Raw genomic sequence first — 27,835 nt, forward strand, 5'->3', positions numbered from 1 at the left:
AAGGAGCCTGGCTGCCAGGCTGCTACAAAAAAAAGTATTTTTTCTTCACAGCATAGAGCGGTCAAGCCGTGAGGCCGAAGTCCTCAAAAGGAAAGCAGGTTTGACTTATGGTTTTGATTTATAAACCAAATTAATCCGGATAGTTTAACACAAATGTTTTAATTTTAAAATAATGCACTAATTTTGAAGTTTTGAATATTAACACACACAGATGCCAAAATGCATTATGGGTAAACTGAGCCTCTGATCACTGATTGGTCGATTAATTATACAACCCCTGGCAAAAATTATGGAATCACCGGCCTTGGAGGATGTTCATTCAGTTGTTTAATTTTGTAGAAAAAAAGCAGATCACAGACATGACACAAAACTAAAGTCATTTCAAATGGCAACTTTCTGGCTTTAAGAAACACTATAAGAAATCAGGAAAAAAAAAATGTGGCAGTCAGTAACGGTTACTTTTTAGACCAAGCAGAGGGAAAAAAATATGGAATCACTCAATTCTGAGGAAAAAATTATGGAATCATGAAAAACAAAAGAACGCTCCAACACATCACTAGTATTTTGTTGCATCACCTCTGGCTTTTATAACCGCTTGCAATCTCTGATGCATGGACTTAATGAGTGACAAACAGTACTCTTCATCAATCTGGCTCCAACTTTCTCTGATTGCTGTTGCCAGATCAGCTTTGCAGGTTGGAGCCTTGTCATGGACAATTTTCTTCAACTTCCACCAACGATTTTCAATTGGATTAAGATCTGGACTATTTGCAGGCCATGACATTGACCCTATGTGTCTTTTTGCAAGGAATGTTTTCACAGTTTTTGCTCTATGGCAAGTTGCATTATCATCTTGAAAAATGATTTCATCATCCCCAAACATCCTTTCAATTGATGGGATAAGAAAAGTGTCCAAAATATCAACGTAAACTTGTGCATTTATTGATGATGTAATGACAGCCATCTCCCCAGTGCCTTTACCTGACATGCAGCCCCATATCATCAATGACTGTGGAAATTTACATGTCCTCTTCAGGCAGTCATCTTTATAAATCTCATTGGAACGGCACCAAACAAAAGTTCCAGCATCATCACCTTGCCCAATGCAGATTCGAGATTCATCACTGAATATAACTTTCATCCAGTCATCCACAGTCCACGATTGCTTTTCCTTAGCTCATTTTAACCTTGTTTTTTTCTTTTTAGGTGTTAATGATGGCTTTCGTTTAGCTTTTCTGTATGTAAATCCCATTTCCTTTAGGCGGTTTCTCACAGTTCGGTCACAGACGTTGACTCCAGTTTCCTCTCATTCGTTCCTCATTTGTTTTGTTGTGCATTTTCGATTTTTGAGACATATTGCTTTAAGTTTTCTGTCTTGACGCTTTGATGTCTTCCTTGGTCTACCACTATGTTTGCCTTTAACAACCTTCCCATGTTGTTTGTATTTGGTCCAGAGTTTAGACACAGCTGACTGTGAACAACCAACATCTTTTGCAACATTGCGTGATGATTTACCCTCTTTTGAGAGTTTGATAATCCTCTCCTTTGTTTCAATTGACATCTCTCGTGTTGGAGCCATGATTCATGTCAGTCCACTTGGTGCAACAGCTCTCCAAGGTGTGATCACTCCTTTTTAGATGCAGACTAACGAGCAGATCTGATTTGATGCAGGTGTTAGTTTTGGGGATGAAAATTTACAGGGTGATTCCATAATTTATTCCTCAGAATTCAGTGAGTCCATATTTTTTTCCCTCTGCTTGGTCTAAAAAAGTAACCGTTACTGACTGCCACAATTTCTTTTCTTGATTTCTTATAGTGTTTCTTAAAGCCAGAAAGTTGCCATTTGAAATGACTGTAGTTTTGTGTCATGTCTGTGATCTGCTTTTTTCAACAAAATTAAACAACTGAATGAACATCCTCTGAGGCCGGTGATTCCATAATTATTGCCAGGGGTTGTATGTAAAAACCAACGCTCAACTTGATGTGTGTGTTGGTTTTTACAAATGTGTATTTGTAAATGTCAGTTTTTAGCTGTGACCACCACTGGCTAAATGCTAAAATGCCCTTACTCATATAAGCATGGTCTTCTTTATAATTTGCAGTTTTAATTGGTATCCCAGTGCAAAGTGTGTGTGTGTAATATACACATTTATTGTTATTTACATTAATTATTAAGATCATATTGTCTTATGTACAATTTGTACTTGTTCAATCAAGTCCCTCTATATTGTCATGTGATGGAAATAAGTGTTTATGCTTTATTGTGGTATCTGTGTATCATTGATATGTTCACTTCTGTATTTTTATATTGATGTTCCAGAATAAACCCAGTCAATCAATCATAAACAATATTTTAATTAGAAAAGCTTCATCTGTTTAGCTTTGAGAATTATAATATTAATATAATTATAATTATAAACTGTTTTCTAATTTGTGTCTTACGTTTAAGATTTTAAATGGCTTGGCTCCTTCCCCATTACGTCAATTTGTTAATATTCGTCCGGAGCAGTTTATAAGGTCTGCCAGAATATCTTCAATAAGAGACTATTCTGTGCCTTTCCGTCATACTGCTTTTGGTCAGTCACCTTTCTCTGTGAAAGCCACGACTCAGTGGAACACTCTCCCTGACAGCATCAAGAACTCTGATTCTACTGGAAGCTTCAAGAAGAAACTGAAAAATTTACTGAAAGACACTCAATTCTGTAACCACTGATTTTAGAAATATTATGTAAAATATGACGGTGTGAATATGTTTGCCTGTATGTGAATGTATATGTCTGTGTGGGTGATTTACACCTCTGCAGCTTTGAGCTCATGTTTTTGTGATGCTTTATTATTTATGTTTTAATTGTGACCTGCCAAGCGACTGCCGATGTAAATTAGCTTTAAGCTGACTCTGGTACAATGCATCAAATGGAAACATTTATGTTTTTTATTGTACAACCTCAATTCCAATGAAGTTGGGACATTGTGTGAAATGTAAATAAGAAGAAAATACAATGATTTGCAAATCCTCTTCAACCTATATTCAGTTGAATACACCACAAAGACAAGATATTTAATGTTCAAACTGATAAACTTTATTGTTTTTGTGCAAATATTTGCTCATTTTGAAATGGATGCCTGCAACACATTTCAAACAAGTTGGGACGGGGCAACAAAAGACTGGGAAAGTTGATGAATGCTCAAAGAACATCTAATTGGAAACAGGTGAGCATCATGATTGGTTATAAAAAGGAGCATCCCCAAAAGGCTCAGCCATTCACAAGCAAAGATGTTGTGAGGATCACCACTGTGTGAACAACTGCATGAAAAAATAGTCCAACAGTTTAAGAACAATGTTTCTCAACATTCAGTTCAAAAGGAATTTAGGGATTCCATCATCTATAGTCCATAATATAATTAGCAGATTAAGAGAATCTGGAGAACTTTCTACATGTAAGCGGCAAGGCCGAAAACCAACATTGAATGCCCGTGACCTTTGATCCCTCAGGCGGCACTGCATTAAAAAGCGACATTGTGTAATGGATGTTACCGCGTGGGCTCAGGAACACTTCAGAAAACCATTGTCAGTTAACACAGTTCATCACGACAAGTGCAAGTTAAAACTCCACCATGCAAAGCGAAAGCCATACACCAACAACATCCAGAAACGCTGCCACCTTCTCTGGGCCTGAGCTCATTTGAAATGGACAGACGCAAAGTGGAAAAGTGTGCTGTGGTCTGATGAGTCCACAAAAGAGGAAAAGACCATCCAAACTGTTACCAGAGCAAAGTTCAAAAGCCAGCATCTGTGATGGTATGGGGGTGTGTTGATACCCATGGCATGGGCAACTTACACATCTGTGGTGGTATGGGGGTGTGTTGGTGCCCATGGCATGGGCAACTTACACATCTGTGGTGGTATGGGGGTGTGTTGGTGCCTATGGCATGGGCAACTTACACATCTGTGATGGTATGGGGGTGTGTTAGTGCCCATGGCATGGGCAACTTATACATCTGTGATGGCACCATCAGTGCTGAAAGTTGCATCCATGTTTTGGAGCAACACATGCTGCCATCCAAGCAACATCTTTTTCAGGGACGTCCCTGCTTATTTCAGCAAGACAGTGCCACATATTTGAAATGTGTTGCAGGTATCCATTTCAAAATGAGCAAATATTTGGAGAAAACAAAGTTTATCAGTTTGAACATTAAATATCTTGTCTTTGTGGCATATTTAATTGAATATAGGTTGAAGAGGATTTGCAAATCATTGTATTTTGTTTTTATTTACATTTTATACAACGTCCCAACTTCACTGGAATTGGGGTTGTACATGGTCCCTTTACAAATAAACAAATAAAATAAATAAATATTTCCATTTTAATAGCATCTGTAGGAAGGGTGTGCATGTGCGCATACATGAGCTTTTGACAAGAGCAGAAGTTAGCTTTGAGTTAGTGAAAGTTAGTGTGCACATTAATGTCCACGAAATATTTTGTAAATCACATCAGGTTCCAAACAGAGTTTTCAGTTTTAGAAGTGTTTATTTTTCACTAGCTTTTAATATATGAGAAATGGGTTACATTTACATTTAAACAAAACAGCTTCATAGCGCCAGAGAGACCAGCCACTAATGTCACGGTACCGCTGTACCATGATTGGCTGTCACCCTCACCACTTAAAAAAAAAAAAAAAAAAAAAACGGATTTGCATGATTCATAGCATAACAAGAGGAAACCGAATGCGATTTTTTTTTTTTTTTTTTACCTCTTAAAATACCTGTTACAGTTGGTCAAGGTTAGCCGTCTTTGAACTAGTCCAAGGTCTGTGTACTAAGAATGTCCCCTCTGAATTTGAAGACTGGCAGTAATAGAACTGGACTTATGCAGAGCACAGACAGATGGACGGATGGACGCAGAGTCTTTGCAATTCGCGATGGCCATATTTGATAAAAACATTGAAATAGGATTTTTTTTTATGCCAAGCATCTCTTGGCTTGTGACTATGCATTATTTTTTCAGTAAATTGAGCATCTTTTAAAAAAGTATCTATTTTTTGCAGCGGGGGGTCTCTGGATTTGGTGAAAACCAACAGTGACATTGAAGAGTTCAGGAAGTTGACCGGTGCCTCATCGGTCATGCTGGCTCGTGCCGCCATGTGGAACGCATCTGTGTTCAGCAGCCAAGGTCCTCTTCCTCTGGAGAAGGTTATGGAAGAATATCTCAAATATGTGAGTTTCCTGTTCAGACCTGTGGACCCTTAAGGCAAGAACGCTCCAGGCGATTCTCTGGTTGCAGCCTGATGACGTTGAAGTCTTCTCTACTGGTTAACACGGTGTAATAAAAATCCTCACTGTAGGAAAAAATCATAGTGGTGTAATTTCCATTTATAATGTTGTCCACCTTTACAACAGTACAGGTGCTGGTCATATAATTAGAATATCATGAAAAATTGTATTTATTTCAGTAATTCCATTCAAAAAGTGAAACTTGTATCTTATATACATTCATTACACACAGAATGTGTGTAATGAATGTATATGTGTAATGTATGAGCATGTACAGCACTCAATACGTAGTTGGGGCTCCTTTTGTCAGAATTACTGCAGCAATGCGGCGTGGCATGGAGTCGATCAGTCTGTGGCACTGCTCAGGTGGTATGAGAGTCCAGGTTGCTCTGATAGTGGCCTTCAACTCTTCTGCATTGTTGGGTCTGGCGTGTTGCATCTTCCTCTTCACAATACCCCATAGATTTTCTATGGGGTTAAGGTCAGGCGAGTTTGCTGGCCAATTAAGAACAGCGGTACCATGGTCCTTAAACCAGGTACTGGTAGCTTTGGCACTGTGTGCAGGTGCCAGGTCCTGTTGGAAAATGAAATCTGCATCTCCATAAAGTTGGTCAGCAGGAGGAAGCATGAAGTGCTCTACAACTTCCTGGTAGATGGCCGCGTTGACCTTGGACCTCAGAAAACACAGTGGACCAACACCAGCAGATGACATGGCACCCCAAACCATCATTGACTGTGGAAACTTTACACTGGACCTCAAGCAACATGGATTCTGTACCTCTCCTCTCTTCCTCCATACTCTGGGACCTTGATTTCCAAAGGAAATGCAAAATTTATTTTCATCGAAGAACATAACTTTGGAGCATTCAGCAGCAGTCTAGTCCTTTTTGTCTTTAGCCCAGGCAAGACGTCAAGTCAGCAGTCTTCCCCATGATTGTGTAGTCTACAGAACTAGACTGAGAGACCAGTTAAAGACCTTTGCATGTGTTTTGAGTTAATTAGCTGATTAGAGTTTGACACCAGGTGTCTTCAGTACTGAACCATTTCACAATATTCAAATTTTCTGAGATACTTAATTTGGGATTTTCATTAGTTGTCAGTTATAATCATCAAAATTAAAAGAAATAAACATTTGAAATATATCAGTCTGTGTGTAATGAATGAATATACAACCCCAATTCCAATGAAGTTGGGACGTTGTGTAAAATGTAAATAAAAACAGAATACAATGATTTACAAATCCTCTTCAGTCTATATTCAGTTGAATACACCACAAAGACAAGATATTTAATGTTCAGACTGAAAAACTTTATTGTTTTTGTGCAAATATTTGCTAATTTTGAAATGGATGCCTGCAACATGTTTCAAAAAGCTGGGACAGTGGTATGTTTACCACTGTGTTACATCACCTTTCCTTCTAACAACACTCAATAAGCCTTTGGGAATTGAGGGCACTAATCGTTGAAGCTTTGTCGGTGGAATTCTTTCCCATTCTTGCTTGATGTGCGTCTTCAGTTGTTCAACAGTTCGGGGTCTCTATTGTCATATTTTGCTCTTCTTAATGCACTACACATTTTCAATGGGCGACAGGTCTGGACTGGATGTTGTTGATGTATGGCTTTCGCTTTGCATGGTAGAGTTTTAACTTGCGCTTGTAGATGTAGCTACGAACTGTGTTAACTGACAATGGTTTTCTGAAGTGTTCCTGAGCCCACACGGTAAGATCCTTTACACAATGATGTTGGTTTTTAATGCAGTGCCGCCTGATGGATCGAAGGTCACGGGCATTCAGTGTTGGTTTTCGGCCTTGCCGCTTACGTGTAGAAAGTTCTCCAGATTCTCTGAATCTTCTGATTATATTATGGTCTGTAGATGGTGGAATCCCTAAATTCCTTGCAATTGAATGTTGAAAAACATTGTTCTTAAACTGTTGGACTATTTTTTTCACGCAGTTGTTAACAAAGTGGTGATCCTCGCCCCATCTTTGCTTGTGAATGGCTGAGCCTTTTGGGGATGCTCCTTTTATACCTAATCATGACACTCACAATTAGTGTCCTCAGTTCCCAAATGCTTATTGAGTGTTGTTAAAAGTAAAAGTGATGTAACACAGTGGTAAACATACCACTGTCCCAGCTTTTTGAAATGTGTTGCAGGCATCCATTTCAAAATGAGCAAATATTTGCACAAAAACAATGAAGTTTATCAGTTTGAACATTAAATATCTTGTCTTTGTGGTGTATTCAATTGAATATAGCTTGTAGAGGATTTGCAAATCATTATATTCTGCTTTTATTTACATTTTACAGAACGTCCAAACTTCATTGGAATTGGGGTTGTATAAGTTCCACTTTTTAAAAGGAATTACTGAATTGATATTCTAATTATATGACTAGCACCTGTAGATGGATCCAGGAAAAATAAAAGGGAGCAGACCCTGGAAACCTGACAGGCATTTTTCCTAATACAACTCTAAGGGTCCATTCACACATAACACGAAAGATGCAGAAAAAGAAAATCCGCAAACCAAAAATGAAATAGGGAAACACAAAACATTCCACCTGCTGTCGGGAGGAATGCACATTCGGACAGGCATGCACCATACCACGGGACAGTTTCGTGCACGCTTGTGTTTGCACACGGAATGTTGTGCACACGGCAGTGGCGCAAAAAATTAATAAAACACCACAATTTGTAATACTTAATTCCTGTTATAAAGAGCGGAGTTAGCCTCTGCATAAATGTACACCAGGAAGTAATGAAATAACGTGAATCACTGTTCTCTCTTTTATGTTTTACGTTAATTACCTGATGCGCTCCTCTCATGAAGACATCAGCCGGGCTCCCATCTCATGAAGAGTCAGCTCTTGCATCATGAATGCATCAGCCAGGATGGCGTGTCTAGTGCAAAGTGATCTGCTGGTGGCCGTGTTGTTTTATTTATTACAATGTGGGGAAATCCTTCAGTGACTCACAGCTCCAGGTCACAGGGGCACACACCCCCTTTGTCCGTGGATGTCACTGCTGTGGGGAAAACAAATAAAAACCACACACCATAAAAAAAAAAAAAAACGCAATTTACTGATTCCCTCTTATTGAGCAGACAATACAAGTATGAGCCTTCTGTTCCTCTGTAGATGACCCATGGTCATAGACGTACAGTCATGAAATGACATGAATCAAGCAGCGCGCGCTTATCATGTTGTCCTCGTGTGTTCAGCAAGCAGCGCGCATATCTGCTAGCGGTGCACCGGAGGAGAGACACCACATCATGTGGACCAGCGCTCACGTGGGTGATGTGACATTTAGATCACTAGCTGAGTGCTCACATGATCAGACAGTCCTTTTCACATGGCACAGCCTGCTGATGTGCGCACTGAGCAGCCGCTCCAGTGGCAAAGGTGATATGTTTTATGTATTTCTACATGAGGACAGCAAGTACATGCCTAACAGCGTAGAGTTGGCATGTCATATCCTTCAAAACACGGTACGTGTTCTCCAGCTGTGAGGTCCAGGTGCAGAGATTCCAACAGCAGCGGCTCGCGCGTGCCCACTTTGTTAGATCATCCCACAGAACAAAGTGTCATGCTCCTTTTCTTTGCTCTGTGATTACTTTTTAATTATTTGTTATGTAATTGTGTATGTGGTTATTGTAGTAATTATTTATATACCTGGTCTGGCTGTGCTCTCTCTGTTTGATAACAGGTCGTGTGCACTGAGCCGTCATTTCCAGCCGTCACTGTGTAGTGATCAGCTGACAGGCACCTCGCTGTGCTGTGTTCTCTCAGACGTGGTTGGCCGGTCCCCATGTGCATGGCATGTGATAATGTCTGTACGTATATATTAGCATTTCATGCAACTGTTGCACGCCACATGTGTTTTGGGGGTGAGCGGTGAAACACACACACTGCATGTGTTGGGGGAGACCAGTGGGGCGCGACACATGCACGCCACATATGTTGAGGTGGGAGCTGACACTGTGGCACGCCACTTGTGTGTTGCTTGACTGAGCCACATTCGTGGGGTACTTAAGACACATTTCACAGCCAGCACAGAAGTAGTTGCCTGCTCTCTGTTTTTGTGCTGACTGCGCGAATGACACCAGAATTCCTAAGTGCTCCGTGAGTGGTATTGCATGTTCATATGTGGCACCTGGAATTTGGCCGACATCTGTCGAGAGAGGGATAGAATGGGCACTCACAGGGCATTCGCTGTCTTTCATCCCCTTGTGTGCATGAATGATTGTAGCAACAGGTGTACGAGGCGTTAGAGGTGGCTCCATTTTTTTTTTCACTAATGGCATGCAATTCCTCCTTCATGCGCTAGTCGGCTTCAATCATGTTATGTGTGAAGGGGCCCTAAACAAAGGCTTTTTGAGCCTTGGCAGGAACATAAACTTTCCCTTAATTCGTGTACTAGTTTATCACTTTAGTCTCAACTGAATGTCTCAAGATAGCAAACAAAAAGAAAACACATGATCATTATAATGAGGTTTTGGTCATTCTTTGTCTTTGCAAATGACAGAAAAGGATTATAATTCAAATCATTTCATGGGGGGTCACGAGGATTCACTAAGCAAGATGGATGCATGAAAGAGCTCTCCCGATCGTTTACTTTATTTCACTTTCAAAATTCGCTTCTCAGTAACGAATTGTTGTTACTGGCCGGTCGTAAATGTTATCGGGTGGAGTGGTAATTGTTTTGGAGTGAACAATGACGACCAGGACAGCAGCCGCTAAACAAGGTGTGGTAGCTAGCAGCACAGCGGCTAATCCGAGGCCCGCTAGCCAAAGCGGGGACTCCGGTGTGCTAATTGAAATACAACAGTCTGTACAGAAAGCTACAGAAGAAATGGCTAGAGTTGGTCAGCTTCTGACAACGCTACAAAGTGATGTGAGCGATCTGAAGCAGGCTAATGTGGAGTTATGTGGGGATGTGGACGGAGTCCTGCTGAGACTGGAGGAGGCAGAGAAACGCATTTCCAAGCTGGAAGACGATAACAAGAAGCTTTGGCACTTGGTAAATAAAAGCACAAAAAGGTGCGAGGAACTCCATCAGGCAGTAGAGAATGCAGCTAATCGAGATAGACGCCAGAATTTACGCCTGATTGGGTGAAAGAGAGGATGGAGAACAGTAAGGTGGAGGAGTGTGTGCAAAGTATAATTGCCGATGCACTTGGTGTTGAGCTCGATTCGATACAGTTACAATGGGTGCACCGCACATCTGTGCCAGTACCGGAGGACAGTAAACCACCAAGACCAATAGTCATCATTTTTCTTAGCTACTTTGAATGAGAACTTGTGCTCCTGGCTGCGAGAGAGAAGTATAACAGCAAAGAGTATCATCTGGAAGGGCTGCAAGCCATCATTTTTCCCTGATATGACCAGAGAAACCGCGGAAAAGAGGAAAATGTTCATGGACGTCAGATGGAAGTTGCACAAGCTGGATATGCGTTTTACCCTGGTTTATCCAGCAGAGCTATGCTTCACGTGGAGAGGTAAATGGGTGAAGTTTACTGACTATCACCAGGCTGTTTCCTTCTTAAACAACGAGGAGGAGGAAACAGCAAAGGAACTGCAGTAATGTGGCTTTTGGCTGTCTACAGATGTTTATTTTTTTCTTCCTTTTTTGGGGGGTGAATAAATGTGGGTGTACTGTGGAGGCAGTTACCACATATGGACATTATTTTTTAAGTTGAATGTAGGGTATTTCTTGGCTGTATTTTATTGATAATTCCTAAGGTCATTTGGTTACTTTTGTTTAGTAATTGTTACTTATGATGAATACTTTATTGAGCAAGTTAAAAACATTTCTACATTGCGCACATTCATCTTTGAAAATCCGTACATTACTCAAAGGGAGTAGAATGAAGTAAAACTTATATTTTCTACCCCCTTTCACATGTTTTATTTTCGACTACGCAGACAAGAATAAATAAAAAAATGTTGAGATCATATATACCTATATAAACACACACCTTGCATTATACATATCAACATGTATTTACATAAATACACTACCTCTATACACAAATACCCTTGCATACACCAATACACACACTAGATTCAATGAGATTTGACAGTATAACACTTTTAACCCACATACATGCACCCATGGGCACCCAGCCCATGCATGCATGCACGCACATTTACCTATATTCGATTAAACTTGATGATATATTAATAATTATTATTAATTTTTTTTCCCCCCCCCACACACATGTATCATGGGCAACTCGTGTGCATTCATATTTCCCATACGTTCGTCATGCCATCATGCCCAAATAATATAACAGTTTAGATCCACAAACATGTATTATAACTTGAGAAGTTATAATGCATAGGACGGAGAAGCAGAGGAAGATCTCTGAGGGCGATCACTCATGTGTCACATGGGCCACGTTTATGGGAGGTTTTTCTCTGAACAGAGAGGGGGGGGGGGGGGGGGGGGGGGCGGGATATGGGGTTGTGTAAGTTCATGGGGTATTTCAGTTGTTTGTTCTCAAGAATGTGTTTTTTTGTGTGTATTTGAGTGTTTAAATGGAGAAATAATGGCACACTTCTCCCTATGTTTTACCTTTCAGTAGCAGCAAGGTTCTTTTACAATATATATTTTTATAATGGTTAAGTGTATAAGAGTGACAACCTGGAATGTAAATAGACTTCATAATCCGATAAAGCTTAAGAAATGCCTAACATATCTGAAATCACAACAGACTCGAGCAGGGGGTGGCTATTTTTGTGCACAAAAAAACGTAATCTTTCTATTATAAAAGAACAAAAGGACTCAGAAGGTAGAGTGATATGTGTGGAAGCTATATTAATAGGATCAAGGATTAGATTAAGATTAATTTATGTGATATCTGTACCCCAAACATAGAGGATGCACATTTTTTCCATAAAGTAAACAAAATAATGGGGGAGCTTGTTAGGGATCATACAATAATTGTGGGAGACTTTAATCAAGTTTTAGATGTTGCATTGGACAAGACCACCTTCACCAGAAACAAACCAAAAGACATAATGGCGAATAAACTAACGATATAAGATCTTGGATTAGTGGATATATGGAGAATAGTCAACCCAAGGGAAAGGAAGTATACATTTTATTCACATAAACTCAGATCACATTCTCTTTTTAATAAGTAATAATCTGGTTGGGAATGTTTCAGATTGTACAATAGGTCCACTAGCCTTAACTGGTCATGCTGCCGTGCACCTGGGAGTGATTTTGGAGCCAGATGTCGGCAGAAGGGGTAGATGGAGATTAAATGCCTTTGTTGCAAAGCCCTGATTTTCTTAAGTTGCTGGAAGATGAGTTGGATAGTTTTTCAAAATTAATATAGGCTCAACAGAAAAGATTGGGACAGTTTGGGAGGCATCCAAAGCTTATATGAGTGGGCAGATTATTGCTTATGCCAGCAGACAAAAAAGGGAACATTTAAAAAGATTATAACATTGGAAATGGAACTTAAGGAACCGGAGAGGAAGCTATCGGCGCATTATTCAGACGATACATTGAAACATGTTTCAAAAACAACTACAGATAAATGAAATGTATAATAAAAAAGTTGAATATGCTCTATTTATTTTATAAGAAACTTTGAGTCAGCAGTAGTATATGATAAACAGAAGTGTGCCAATTGTTTTTTTAAATTTACTGTAACTTGCCAAGATTTACAGAAGATTAGCCGAAAGGTTTAGACCAGGGGTGGCCAACTTTGGACCTCCAGAGCCACCTTCCTGAAACTCTTAGTTGTCTCCCTGCTCCATCACACCTGAATCCAATGAAAGACTTGTTAGCAGACTTTTTTTTTCCATTAAATTTTTATTGAGGGGAAAATTTATCATACATTAACATATCAATAATACAACAAAAATAACTATTAGCCCTTTTTTTCCCAAATAGATCAATTCACTGTACATACTTAACAGTTTTACATTTTAAATATCCAAAGCAAAAAAAATAAAAATAGAAATTAAAATTACAAAAACGGGAACAATAACAGAAACAAAGCAATGGTTTCAGCAATTACCTTCAGTTAAAGTCAGATCTAAATGGGGTAATAAATTCTATAAAGGCTTTCTAGTATTTGGAAAATTTATGAAATTCAAGCTTAAAAGAGAAGGACACTTTTTCCATAACATAAATATCATGGACAGCATTCATCCATTCCTCCAGGGTGGGGTCAGTATCACTTAAGCACTTCCTTGTAATACTTTTCTTTCCCGCAGCCAATAGTATACTGTACATGTATTTCTTCCATTGTTCTACCAGTTCAACTGGTCTTTTCCCAAGATAGTGTTTCAAAATTGTGTGGTCATTTGAAAGAGAGTATTTTTCCTACACTGCCCCCAACCTGTTGCCAGAAGGACAAAATCTTGGGACATCCCCAGAATATATGGTAATAGTCGGCCCGACCCATCCTACATTTTCTCCAGCAGGAGGTATCCCTACCCAATGAAGAGCCCTGGGAGGGCACCCTGAAAAAACATATATTTTTCCATACAAATTCCCTCCAAGTAATGGATGATGTACACTTCACATTGTTTGCCAGGATGTCCTCCCATTCCTCCATCTGCAACACAAATCCTCCCTCTTTCTCCCATTTTTCCTTTATATATTCTGTCCCATGCCTGCCACTATTCTGAACAGCATTATATAATTTAGAGATGACTTTTGTTCTTGGTTCAACTCTATATGCCTGTATAAACATTTTAATGATTTCAGAGGGCATTTTAGTTTGTGTTCCCTTTGTGTTTCCCAAATAATGTCTAACTTGGAGAAATCCATAAAAGTCCTTATTATCTAAGTTGTACATAGTTCTAATGTTTTGGAAGGTTTTTAGATTTCCTTTTTTGTCTCTCAGATCATCATAAATTGTAAGACCTTTACTTGCCCAGCGTTTGGAAGTATCATTTGTGACATTAGGTGTAAAATTAGGATCATGAGCTATCCATGTAAATGGCAGGCATGGGTCCTTATACTCTTCTAACAAGATTAAACCAAACATTCAATGATGCATCAGTCCAAGGGTTGTTCAATTTAAAATCTTTTTTACCAGAGGCATTACCTATCAGAGCAGGTAGAGGAATATTCCCAGGTATACCACATTCAATCTTTTTCCACCTTGCCTTATATTGAGAATCACACAGGTCGATTAGAGGGCTTATCTGAGCTGCTCGGAAATAGTTTTGAAAATTTGGAAGTGAGAGTCCTCCATTTCCTCTTGCCAACTGCAGTGTCTTAAACCGCACCCTTGGTTTTTTCCCTTGCCAGATGAAGCGTGATATAATTTTGTCAATTTCTTGAAATGTACTAATTGGGAGTTCTGATGGTATAGATTGGAACAGGTATAAAAACCTCGGCAACACATTCATTTTAACAGTTTCAATTCTTTGTGCTAAGCCTAAGAAGGGTATCAGATTCCATCTAGATATATCTGTTTTCAGATCTCTCAACAAGGCTCCATAATTATGAGCCGCTATTGAATGGGGTTTTTTGAGTATTGTGATTCCCAAGTATTCCAATTCCTCCGCTTCCCAATTGATCTCAAATAAAGTTTAACAAAGATGATTTGGTCTATAGTTAAATGATAGAACTTGGGATTTGGAAGAATTTATCCTGTAGCCTGAAAATTTTCCATACATTTTCAATATTTGATAAAGTTAAGGAAGATAGTCGTTGGGGTCTTTTAAGTACAGTAACACGTCATCTGCAAAGAGGGCTATTTTGTGAATTTCCTGATTAATTACAATTCCTCTAATATTGTGATTCTCTCTAACCTGTTGGCTCAATGGTTCAATAAATAATGCAAACAGTAGTGGGGAGATCGGGAACCCCTGCCTGCACCCTCGTTGTATTCTAAATGAGTCTGAAAGACCTCCATTAATTTTAATTCTGGCTGTAGAGTTCTGATACAGGACATTCACCGTTTTCATAAATGTATCACTAAAATTAAATACTGACAAAACCTCCAACAAAAAGCCCCATTCTACTGAATCAAAGGCCTTCTGCGCATCTAATCCCAGTATTACTGCCTGTTCATCCTGGGCAAGTATATGGTGGACAACATGTAAAGTCCTGCGAATATTGTCTCGCGTTTTCCTCTTTTTTATAAAGCCCGTTTGATCCAAATGAATAATTTCTGGTAATATTATTTCCAATCTTCTAGCCAAAATTGAAGTGAACATTTTATAATCTTGCTTTAATAAACTAATTGGTGTAAAATTGGCACAATCTAATTTATCTTTACCCTCTTTGGGATTCATTGTTATGAGTGTTTCATTCCAAGAGGGAGGTATTTCACCATACTTTAAAACCCAGTTAAAAGCTCTCAGCAAGGCCGGTGACAGAACTTTTGAATAAAGCCGACACCACTCTCCAGGGTAACCATCTGTGCCAGGGCACTTATTTGATTTAAGACCTTGTATTGCTCTCTTTAACTCCTCCTTAGTTATCTCTGCAGACAGAGCCCTATTTTGATTTTCTGTAACTTTTGGCAGATTTAGTGTTTTAAGAATGGTCTCTGAAAAGTTATGGACCGGCTGGGATTGGGAAGAGTACAGACTTTTATAGTAGGTCTGAAAACAGTTTTTTAATTCCTGCATTTTATATTTTATTTGTTTAGAAACTGGATCCTTAATTTTTATAAATGTCCCTTTCTACCTGCTGTTTTCTCAATTTGTATGCAAGTAATTTGGTTGATCTAGGTCCTACTTCCTGATATTTTTGTTTCAGAAACATCATTTTTTTCTGCACGTCTACATTAAGTAAATTGTCAATTTGTTTTTTTTGTTACCTTAATTTTTTTTAAATGTCTCATCATCTATTTTGTTTTTATTATTTTTTTCGAGTTGTTCTAATTCTTTTGTTAAAACATGCAGCTTCTCTTTTCTTAGTTTATTAAATAATGATGTTTTAGCTAATATCTTTCCTCGGAGGACTGCTTTGCATGCGTCCCACAGAATGATTGGTGACACTTCTCCATTATCGTTATCAGTTAAGTAGGTTTGAATTTCCTTTTCTAGTTCTTCTCTAATCTGTCCCTTAAGTACACTGGTATTTAATCTCCACAATGAGATTTTTTGACGCCCAATTTTAGATTCAGATATACCGGACAGTGGTCTGAAAGGTCTATCGATCCCAATTTGCATGATGTCACTCTCTCAATGTCTCTATTTAGAACAAAAAAGTAATTGATTCTGGAATATGTTCTATGAACATTTGAATAGAAAGAGTAGTCCCTCCCTGTGGGGTTAAGTTCTCTCCATATATCACTTATACCAAACTCAGTCATCATTTTACTCATTCGTTTATTTTGTATATTGACAGATCCAGCTGCCAGGATAGAGGAGTCCTTGGGGTCCAATCTCAGATTAGTGATTCACAGGATTGCTAAAAAAGCAGTTTGAACATAATAGTTTTGAGTTTGTCGCATCAACAGCAGATGCTACTATTATTGTGAACACCCCCTTTTGTACTTTTTTTTTTTTTTTTTTTCTAATAGCCCAATTTCATAGCCTTAAGAGTGTGCATATCATGAACGCTTGGTCTTGTTGGATTTGTGAGAATCTACTGAATCTACTGGTACCTTGTTTCCCATGTAACAATAAGAAATATACTCAAAACCTGGATTAATCTTTTTAGTCACATAGCACTACTATTATTCTGAACAGTACAGTACATTACAGAATTGGCTTTTGAGTAGTCAAGGTATTTTGTGTAATAATGGGTTAAGATTGATCTGGCAAAGGCATTTACAAACTGAAATTAACAAAGAGGTGTGGAGTAATATCATTTCAAATATAGGAGATGCCAGAAGCAAACATATCTATTACAAATTGATGCATCGATACTGTTTTACAGCATCAAAGCTAGGGTTGGGTATCGTTAACCGGTTCTTTTTGGGTATCGTTAAGGAATGATTTGATCCACCGATATCAGTAGCCTTTTTGTTTAATGATTCCCTTATCGGTCCTTCAGAGCGACCGTTGTTTTTGAGGGTGTTTGTTGGGAAGATCATTTCTCTACGTTGATTACAGACCCTGCAGCGGGTCTGTAATCACCCGTTTCTGCAATGCGGCTCTGCTTTGAACCTTGAACCAACGAAGCAGTGCTTCGATCTGCTGTTCGTTGCTTCATTGCTTCGCTCCTCATCAAAGCTGTTCAAAGTGGAATGACTTCAAAGTAAGGTTTGTTGGAAATGTGGCATAGATATAGGAACGTACCTTCACTGTTTCTGGGAATGTCCATTGGTCTTTTCATTTTGGACAGAGGTCATTAAAAACCTGGAAAAATAGACTGGGATAACTATTCCAGCAGTACCACAGCTGTGCCTGTTGTGAGATACGTCCTCCCTTCATCTACAAAAAAATTGTTCTGAGTTTTGATGGCTGCATTTATAGTGGCTGCCAGATCAAGCCTACAGATTTGGAAGAGCCCTCATATGCCTAAACTTGAGGACTGGATTACACTGATGTCAGAGACCACAGCCTATGAGGCGTTTATCTCCAAAGTACACAAGGTCCATGATAAAGCCAGCAAAACATGGATGTATTTCATGTCATTTCTTAAAGTGCAAGACTCTGTCATCAAAATACCATGATTGTGCCATTGATTATTTTGCTGTATGCATATTCTGTTGTTTTTTATTTTGCTTTGTTGTGTTATTTTTTTGGTTGTGTGAAAAAGGAAAACTAATAAAAACTTGAATGAGACACACACACACACACACACACACATATATATATATATATATATATATATATGTATATGTATATATATATGTATATGTATATATATATATATGTATAGTCAAATGATTTCACATTTTTAAGAACCCACTGCTCACTTCTTATAGTCTTCAAAGTATAATCGTGTTCTATCTTCTGTATGAATAAAAGCTCAGGGCAGCCGTCCTGATGGATGTTGGATAAGTGGACTCTGAGCACACACTTTGGTTCTGCTCCTCAGGCGATCCGGTACGACAACCACGCTTTCAACACAAAATACTGTCTGTGTCAGATGCTGAGGGACAAAGTGGAGTCTCCTCTGGGGAAACTGGTTCAGGCAGCACAGAGCAATGCTGACCTCAGGTACAGAACCTCACTGTCGGCTTGGACTTTGAAATGTTTCCAACATACAGAACAGCCATCAGGGATGTGGGATGTGGTTTTGTGTTGCAGCGAGGCATACGGGCTGCAGGATATTTACCAGGAGACTCAGGATCTGCTGCAGGCCAGGAGGGAGACGCTGCAGAACAGCAGCCAGGCAGATCAGCTCATTGTGGATGGAGACATCACTCTCATGGCCATCAGATTTGAACGGTCAGTTTGTCTTCCTAACCCTCATTCACAATAAAGCATGAAAGGAGAATGCTGGCTAATAGGCTTGAAAGGTTTTATTTACAGGTTATAATTTGTGTTGTGACTGGAAAGAAGGACGTGAATACATATGCACAGATGGGGCTGTTCACTGCTCATGTTTCAGGTGTGGGTAAAAAGGAACGGCCTAGTGTCACAAAATGTACAGCGTGAGACATGCCTCAAAATGTCAGGTTTGACATGATGATGATGATGCTCAGTGTTGGGTCATCATACCTGCCCACATGTGAATGTACCAGTGTGGGACACCCACATGTGGCCGTGAACACCAAAGCATAAGCCAAACATAAGCAAAGCGTAAGTAAGGGTGTCCGGGAGCGTGCCTTGTCCCACACAATTGTGGGACTAATGGGTGTCCCACACACACTCATGCGGGACGCGGGTAAATGAGTAAATACCACTCAATGCGGGCCATTTGACAGCTCTGGGTCATATCTGGTCTGGGTGCCATTTGAAGGCAGGGTGTTGAATTGTGCATTCTCCTCGTGATGTCTGCTTCTAAAGTGTGTGTGTGTGTTTGTTTGTTTGTTTGTTTGTGTGTTTAGGAGAGAGTATCCACCTCAGATCACTCCAAAGATGTTCTTGTTGGAGTGGAGCCGTAAGAAAAAACTGGAGCAGCCGCTGTATGAGACTGTAAGTAAGTACAGAAGTTATTTAGTACAAACTGGCCTCTGCATTACTGCAGGTCCAAGAATAGATGCTGGAAGTGAAGACGGTCACATTGATACTGAATATAGATTTATTCTCTTGTGATAGCTAGTGCTGTATTTTCTGGACTACATGTCATACCAGAGTATTATATGTATTATTTATTTATAAGCAAACACTGTGTTAGCGAGTACACTGCTTCTTGGCACCACTGAACAGACGAAAACGTAAAAACAGAGTTAAATATATACATGTCTACATCACTGAATGTCATTAAAGTTTCAAAACCCCTATACATTTTAAAAACATTATAAGTAGCCTTACCTTAACCTAGCTGTCCTCCTTGTTACTGTTCTGGCTATCCTGTTGGGTGCAAACAAGTGGAGTGCTGAGCAGTATCTTTTAGGTTATTCCCTCTTTTATTCAAGAATGTGGTCTTTCAGTTTGAGACCATGGTTTATTAATTACATTCTTTTCTTTAAGACCTAGCATGTCCTCCTTATTCAAGTCTTTCTCTTCTTGTTTTAAGGCTTAATGATGCATGACTGCCGCGTACTGCTCCGGAGTGTGAATCGGAGTACTGATCAGATCAGTATGCATGAGCAGCTTGTCACATGGTGACAAGCTGCTTGTCATATGGTGACATGATGGCACTGGTTGCTTATGCAACCAGTGCCATCATGTGACTAAGGATGCTAACGTGTTTTTTATTTGTTTTTTGTTTTTTTCCATATGTTGAAATTTAAGTCACAGGACCAGCCAAACAAGTTAAAAAACAAACAAACCCATTGACTTAAAGTCTAGAAAATACCATAGCTTGATTATGCAAACTCTGAACTTGCTGTTTAGGGGAAGGCCTTAAACATGGAAAACGTAAGATGGCTTTTCTCACTCTAGATGCATCGTAACATGAGTCACACCCATGCTGGATGTTTTTTTTTCCCGTAACTGAGTAACTATCAGATATAATGAATCCACTTGAAATATCCTTTGTTGTTGTTCACTTGAGTCCTGTAGCATCACAGCATATATAGTCTGTAACATGTACACTCAACAAAAATATAAACGCAACACTTTTGGTTTTGCTCCCATTTGGTATGAGATGAACTCAAAGATCTAAAACTTTTTCCACATACACAATATCACCATTCCCCTCAAATATTGTTCACAAACCAGTCTAAATCTGTGATAGTGAACACTTCTCCTTTGCTGAGATAATCCATCCCACCTCACAGGTGTGCCATATCAAGATGCTGATTAGACACCATGATTAGTGCACAGGTGTGCCTTAGACTGTCCACAATAAAAGGCCACTCTGAAAGCTGCAGTTTTGTTTTATTGGGGGGGATACCAGTCAGTATCTGGTGTGACCACCATTTGCCTCATGCAGTGCAACACATCTCCTTCGCATAGAGTTGATCAGGTTGTCAATTGTGGCCTGTGGAATGTTGGTCCACTCCTCTTCAATGGCTGTGCGAAGTTGCTGGATATTGGCAGGAACTGGTACACGCTGTCATATACACCGGTCCAGAGCATCCCAAACATGCTCAATGGGTGACATGTCCGGTGAGTATGCCGGCCATGTAAGAACTGGGACATTTTCAGCTTCCAAGAATTGTGTGCAGATCCTTGCAACATGGGGCCGTGCATTATCCTGCTGCAACATGAGGTGATGTTCTTGGATGGCACAACAATGGGCCTCAGGATCTCATCACAGTATCTCTGTGCATTCAAAATGCCATCAATAAAATGCACCTGTGTTCTTCGTCCATAACAGACGCCTGCCCATACCATAACCCCACTGCCACCATGGGCTACTCGATCCACAACATTGACATCAGAAAACCGCTCACCCACACGACGCCACACACGCTGTCTGCCATCTGCCGTGGACAGTGTGAACCGGGATTCATCCGTGAAGAGAACGCCTCGCCAACGTGCCAAACGCCAGCGAATGTGAGCATTTGCCCACTCAAGTCGGTTACAACGATGAACTGGAGTCAGGTCGAGACCCCGATGAGGACGACGAGTATGCAGATGAGCTTCCCTGAGACGGTTTCTGACAGTTTGTGCAGAAATTCTTTGGTTATGCAAACCGATTGTTTCAGCAGCTGTCCGAGTGGCTGGTCTCAGACGATCTTGGAAGTGAACATGCTGGATGTGGAGGTCCTGGGCTGGTGTGGTTACACGTGGTCTGCGGTTGTGAGGCTAGTTGGATGTACTGCCAAATTCTCTGAAACGCCTTTGGAGACGGCTTATGGTAGAGAAATGAACATTCAATACACGAGCAACAGCTCTGGTTGACATTCCTGTTGTCAGCATGCCAATTGCACGCTCCCTCAAATCTTGTGACATCTGTGGCATTGTGCTGTGTGACAAAACTGCACCTTTCAGAGTGGCCTTTTATTGTGGACAGTCTAAGGCACACCTGTGCACTAATCATGGTGTCTAATCAGCATCTTGATATGGCACACCTGTGAGGTGGGATGGATTATCACAGCAAAGGAGAAGTGCTCACTATCACAGATTTAGACTGGTTTGTGAACAATATTTGAGGGAAATGGTGATATTGTGTATATGGAAAAAGTTTTAGATCTTTGAGTTCATCTCATACAAAATGGGAACAAAACCAAAAGTGTTGCGTTTATATTTTTGTTGAGTGTAGTTTCTTCCAAGAAGGGGTTATAATGTTGGTGGCTTACATTTAGACCTGAGAACAAGAAGCCCCCACCAACTTCGGTCTCTCTTTCCTAAGCCAGATGGACATATTTAAGTTCTTTCATTAATTTACTAAACTTTTAACTCTGATTTTTGAAGAACTGGGACTTTGGGCTGCTCAAAGTCAACCACAATGTCAGCTTAGAATGTAGTTCTTTTTCTGTGTCACTGTTTTTATACTGCCATTAGTGCTGCGATACTTTTATAAAGTTGTTAAATGTGTTATTGCATTTGTGTTGTTCTTGCAGGTGCAGCGCTCACAGGATCGCGCCTTTCAGTCGACTGTGACTGTCGCAGAGAAGAAATACAGATCTTCACTGTGGTCAGTATGAATGTGCCTAAAAAAGAGACAAGCTAATTCTTGTAGCAATATTCAGGCACACCGTGCATTTAACGATATGGAAGACTACCTGAGGTCAGATATGGAGAAACATTTTCTGTTCTTAACTGTGGTGTAGTGCCAGAGGGGGCGCTGTTTCATCAACCTGCAAATGACATATTAAAGAAGTAATAATTCTGGTGGGCTGCATTCAGACAAAACATTACCTTATTGTTGGAGGCAATAATGGTAGAAAGAAAGAAAAAGAAGTAAAGCTTCATATTGAAGGATTCTGTGTAGTATGTACATAACTAAATACAAAGACTCTAGACCTGGTTTAGGCAGAGTAGTTGTGATCTATTTACTTAAGGCTGAGTGATAATAAACCCATTTCCACCAAGATTAGTGGTAGAGAGTTCAACACAAACTTTTGGACAAAAGTTTCAATGTTTGGATAAGTTTTTACCATAGAGTTGCTTATATGAAAGCTAGAGTGAGGACTCACGCCTGGCCATGTGCCAGCAAAGAGCGTGCTGTGCCATTACAAATGGGGGCCAACAGCTGCTTCTATCTTGGGTTTTTATTTTCATTTCTTTGTTCTTTTTGTTTTCTTTCTGGGCTCCACATTCACTCAACACACACGCTGTATTGCGTATCTGGGTACTTCGTGTCCTTTTTCCCTCTTTGGTAATGGCGGCTGTGCCGCCATGTAACCAGGGAAGACTTGCATTAGCTGTGTAGAGAGTCCTCACTAGCTTTCACATTCCTTTTCTCTCAAAAATTCTTGAAAGGGTAGTTGTAAAACAGCTAACTGATCATCTGCAGAGGAATGGTCTATTTGAAGAGTTTCAGTCAGGTTTTAGAATTCATCATAGTACAGAAACAGCATTAGTGAAGGTTACAAATTATCTTCTTATGGCCTCAGACAGTGGACTCATCTCTGTGCTTGTTCTGTTAGACCTCAGTGCTGCTTTTGATACTGTTGACCATAAAATTTTATTACAGAGATTAGAGCATGCCATAGGTATTAAAGGCACTGTGCTGCGGTGGTTTGAATCATATTTATCTAATAGATTACAATTTGTTCATGTAAATGGGGAATCTTCTTCACAGACTAAGGTTAATTATGGAGTTCCACAAGGTTCTGTGCTAGGACCAATTTTATTCACTTTATACATGCTTCCCTTAGGCAGTATTATTAGACAGCATTGCTTAAATTTTCATTGTTACGCAGATGATACCCAGCTTTATCTATCCATGAAGCCAGAGGACACACACCAATTAGCTAAAATGCAGGATTGTCTTACAGACATAAAGACATGGATGACCTCTAATTTCCTGCTTTTAAACTCAGATAAAACTGAAGTTATTGTACTTGGCCCCACAAATCTTAGAAACATGGTGTCTAACCAGATCCTTACTCTGGATGGCATTACCCTGACCTCTAGTAATACTGTGAGAAATCTTGGAGTCATTTTTGATCAGGATATGTCATTCAATGCGCATATTAAACAAATATGTAGGACTGCTTTTTTGCATTTACGCAATATCTCTAAAATTAGAAAGGTCTTGTCTCAGAGTTATGCTGAAAAACTAATTCATGCATTTATTTCCTCTAGGCGGGACTATTATAATTCATTATTATCAGGTTGTCCTAAACGTTCCCTGAAAAGCCTTCAGTTAATTCAAAATGCTGCAGCTAGAGTACTAACGGGGACTAGAAGGAGAGAGCATATCTCACCCATATTGGCCTCTCTTCATTGCCTTCCTGTTAATTCTAGAATAGAATTTAAAATTCTTCTTCTTACTTATAAGGTTTTGAATAATCAGGTCCCATCTTATCTTAGGGACCTCATATTACCATATCACCCCAATAGAGCGCTTCGCTCTCAGACTGCAGGCTTACTTGTAGTTCCTAGGGTTTGTAAGAGTAGAATGGGAGGCAGAGCCTTCAGCTTTCAGGCTCCTCTCCTGTGGAACCAGCTCCCAATTCAGATCGGGGAGACAGACACCCTCTCTACTTTTAAGATTAGGCTTAAAACTTTCCTTTTTGCTAAAGCGTATAGTTAGGGCTGGATCAGGTGACCCTGAACCATCCCTTAGTTATGCTGCTATAGACTTAGACTGCTGGGGGGTTCCCATAGTGCACTGAGTGTTTCTTTCTCTTTTTGCTCTGTATGCACCACTCTGCATTTAATCATTAGTGATTGATCTCTGCTCCCCTCCACAGCATGTCTTTTTCCTGGTTCTCTCCCTCAGCCCCAACCAGTCCTAGCAGAAGACTGCCCCTCCCTGAGCCTGGTTCTGCTGGAGGTTTCTTCCTGTTAAAAGGGAGTTTTTCCTTCCCACTGTCGCCAAGTGCTTGCTCACAGGGGGTCGTTTTGACTGTTGGGGTTTTTACGTAATTATTGTATGGCCTTGCCTTACAATATAAAGTTGGGGCAACTGTTTGTTGTGATTTGGCGCTATATAAATAAAATTGATTGATTGATTGATATGTAACTCTATGGTTTTTACCCATTTAGCTGTCCCTGATCACCCAGGCCAGTGATTCTTTTGATCATCCAGTGCCTTGCAAAAGTATTCAACCCCTTGGCATTTCACATATTTTCTTTATGCCAGTTCATATCCAAAAAGGAAATCAGGCTTCTCAATATAAAAATTTCTAAAATTATCTTCCTTAAACTCAAACTCAAAGTAAATCTCCACAACTTGATATAAATTAATTAAAAATATAAAAGCCAATATTGCATAAATAATACCACATAATTTGGTATAATACCTGAAAATGATGAGTTTTATTGCCAGCTTTCTTCAGACAAGTCAGGGGATGGATACATGAACATTTCCAAGTCACTGAATATGTCTAAAACTTTATTTACCTCAGTTATGAAGAAATACAAACAGTATGGCACTCTATGGTAAATCTGTATGGAGTAGACAGTCTCAAAACCTGAGTGACTGTGCAAGAAGGAGAAGAGTGAGGAAAGCCACCAAGACACCCAGACAACCCAGAAGAAGTTACAGGCTTCTGTGACTATGATTGGAGAAATTGTACATAGTGCATGTTTTGCATTTTGTATCAGTTATACATCTTCATGATGAAGTGGTACAGAAGAGAGTTTTCTTTCACCAAAACATCATGGCCCGTGTGCATGAAGCAGCTTAAGGCTAAAAATAGCTCCTAGTGATATTATTCTAAGAAAAATCTTAGAATTTCTCAAATTCTTAGACATTTCTTAGAATTTTCCCTTGGTAAGATGAAAGTTGTCCGCAAAGCACCTTAGGCCTTAAGAGAGTTCCTAAGGTGCCAAACTGGTAAGAGTAGTGAGGAGGACTTTTAAGAAGCCTGAGAGTGTATTAAGCAGACAAGCTGGTGGGAAAGACTGAGAGGAAGCAGAGATATTCTCTATATGTAGGATGACAGTGAGTCAGTAACACGCTACCTGCTTGATCTACGTAATCATTTTGTTAATTTGCTGTCATAATGTATTTATAAATTGTTTAGGTTATTTTTATCATATGTATACACACATTAATATTATCATTTTTATTATCAGTATTATTGATATTTTATTATTACTTCTATTTTGTCATATGACTTTTAAATGGACAACAATGGAAATAACTGTTGTCACTTTCTCGTGTCATGCATGTAATTTTAACGTTTTTACAATTATATTATGTACTTACATTGAACTTAATAATAAACTCACCCACCCACACATACTATGTAGATAATTGGCATGTGAATGAGAATGCTCAAACATCTTCAAGCTGTCTAACAATTCATTTTGTGGTGAGCTGCGTGGAATAAAGCGAGAGCTTTTGTCTTTTTGGCATTCTGCCACTAGGAGGCACTCTTAGTTTTCAGATAAAACAACATGGGGTGGCATCCACGATACACTTTTCACTTATGGTAACAACATGGTGACACTTAACTCACTAAACCAATTGAACTACAAAAACACAATAAATCAACAACACTAACAACATTTTTAAACTAATGTGAACAACAATAGCAACATTTAAAACCCCAAAACCCAGAACTCCCATAATGCATTGCAGCACAAGAATTTACAGGGTTAGCAACCGGCCCGGCGATAGCTCCAGTTTAATTTTGCTGAGTATCATCATCATGATTATTTTCACGATTACACATTTCTTAATGTAGTTATATGACTGGTTGATTTTACGGTTCGTTCACATGTAGGAGCACAGTGTGCATTTATTTTTTCATTTCCCCTGCCCTTTCCGTGACAACCAGTCACAGCTCTTACAGGACCATATCATACCTAGCAATGGGGGTCAACCCCACCTCCTCACTAAGATAGGAGTCTCAGTCTTCTTGCTCAGAGTTGCTCTCAGACATCTGCTGGCTCACTCTTAGGCTAAGATTCCTTTCCAGGAAATTTTAGGCTAAGTTAGGAACTCTTTGAGAGGACTTTGAGATGCTTTGTGCATACACGCCCTGATCTAGGCTTGTATCTCAAATGTACCTTCTGGCAAATTCTAGCTAAACTTTCAGGTCTTTTTTTTTTTTTTTTAAAGAAAATCCAGGTTATCACGGGAAAGAATAGGGTCTTTGGACAATTAGAAACATTTAAAAATATTGGTCTGCTTGTAAATATTCTCTGATCAACTAAGCTTAATTCCTAAAGCAAAGCTTCACTCTCAGTCTGGGACACACATATTCTTACTACACCATACAAACTATAGGAAATAGTATGAGGCCCTATGTTTGATTTTTTTTTTTTAAATTTATTTTATTTATTTATTTATTTATTTGCTTTTAGGGAAAAATCAAAGAAGTTTGCAGAACAAGCGGCTGCCATCGTCTGCTTAAGAGTTCTGGGTATACCGGAGGGTCGCATCGGCGAGGAAGACTCCGGATTAGTCTGCAAGAGAAAGAGGGAGCAGAAAACGAATGGCAGGGCAGAGGAAGAGAGGAGCAAGAAACGACATGTAGCCGATATCCAACAGAGTGCAGAAACCACTGCTGTGGTCAACAGTGACCATCAACAGCCAGACACGCATCTAAAACATGAGTAGAACACATCAAGACTTTGTGAAAACAGTGTTTCCTTTGAAAGACTAAAAAGATAAAGTTCTCCATTAGTTTAAAGAGCAGAATAAGATGAGCTTTGTTCACCAAAGCACCAACACAGACTGCTGGATTATGTTTTTATGTACATCTTGGTACAGAAGTCCTTATTCCACTTCTTTGTCAGTACCAAAGAGTGCATTGGTTTTATTCAGAATATATTTACTGTTACATATATTTATGTTGGGGGGGGGGGGGGGGGGGGGGGGCATGCCAAAAAAATTTTTTTTTTTTTTTCTTTTGTTTTGTCCCGTCCTCCAAAATCATTTCTGATGAAGTTGCAAATACTCATACAAATACTCAAACAAAACCTAGGTTGTTCTGATTGTACTTCGCATCATCGGCTTGTAGAGAGAAGATATGTCAGCCATGTTCGTAAAGCGCTAAGAGGG

The 27,835-nt window shown here is 39.5% G+C and overlaps 2 protein-coding genes across 2 annotated transcripts in view; both read left to right on the forward strand.

The window, feature by feature from the left end:
• dus2 (dihydrouridine synthase 2) overlaps positions 1–27,614 on the forward strand; it is a 42,405-nt gene extending 14,791 nt beyond the window's left edge. The window contains exons 11-16 of the mRNA XM_034177125.1: positions 5,047–5,215; positions 18,245–18,366; positions 18,457–18,597; positions 19,200–19,287; positions 22,269–22,342; positions 27,136–27,614. Of these exons, the coding sequence (XP_034033016.1) occupies positions 5,047–5,215; positions 18,245–18,366; positions 18,457–18,597; positions 19,200–19,287; positions 22,269–22,342; positions 27,136–27,391 (850 nt within the window). The 3' untranslated portion in view covers positions 27,392–27,614. The remainder of the gene's footprint in view (positions 1–5,046; positions 5,216–18,244; positions 18,367–18,456; positions 18,598–19,199; positions 19,288–22,268; positions 22,343–27,135) is intronic.
• LOC117516205 (nuclear factor of activated T-cells, cytoplasmic 3-like) overlaps positions 19,200–27,835 on the forward strand; it is a 55,441-nt gene continuing 46,805 nt past the window's right edge. Inside the window, exons 1-2 of the mRNA XM_034177124.1 lie at positions 19,200–19,205; positions 25,705–25,715. The gene's annotated coding sequence lies outside the window, so the exon portion shown is untranslated. The remainder of the gene's footprint in view (positions 19,206–25,704; positions 25,716–27,835) is intronic.

Source organism: Thalassophryne amazonica, chromosome 8, assembly GCF_902500255.1.
Source record: "Thalassophryne amazonica chromosome 8, fThaAma1.1, whole genome shotgun sequence".
Taxonomy (NCBI): domain Eukaryota; kingdom Metazoa; phylum Chordata; class Actinopteri; order Batrachoidiformes; family Batrachoididae; genus Thalassophryne; species Thalassophryne amazonica.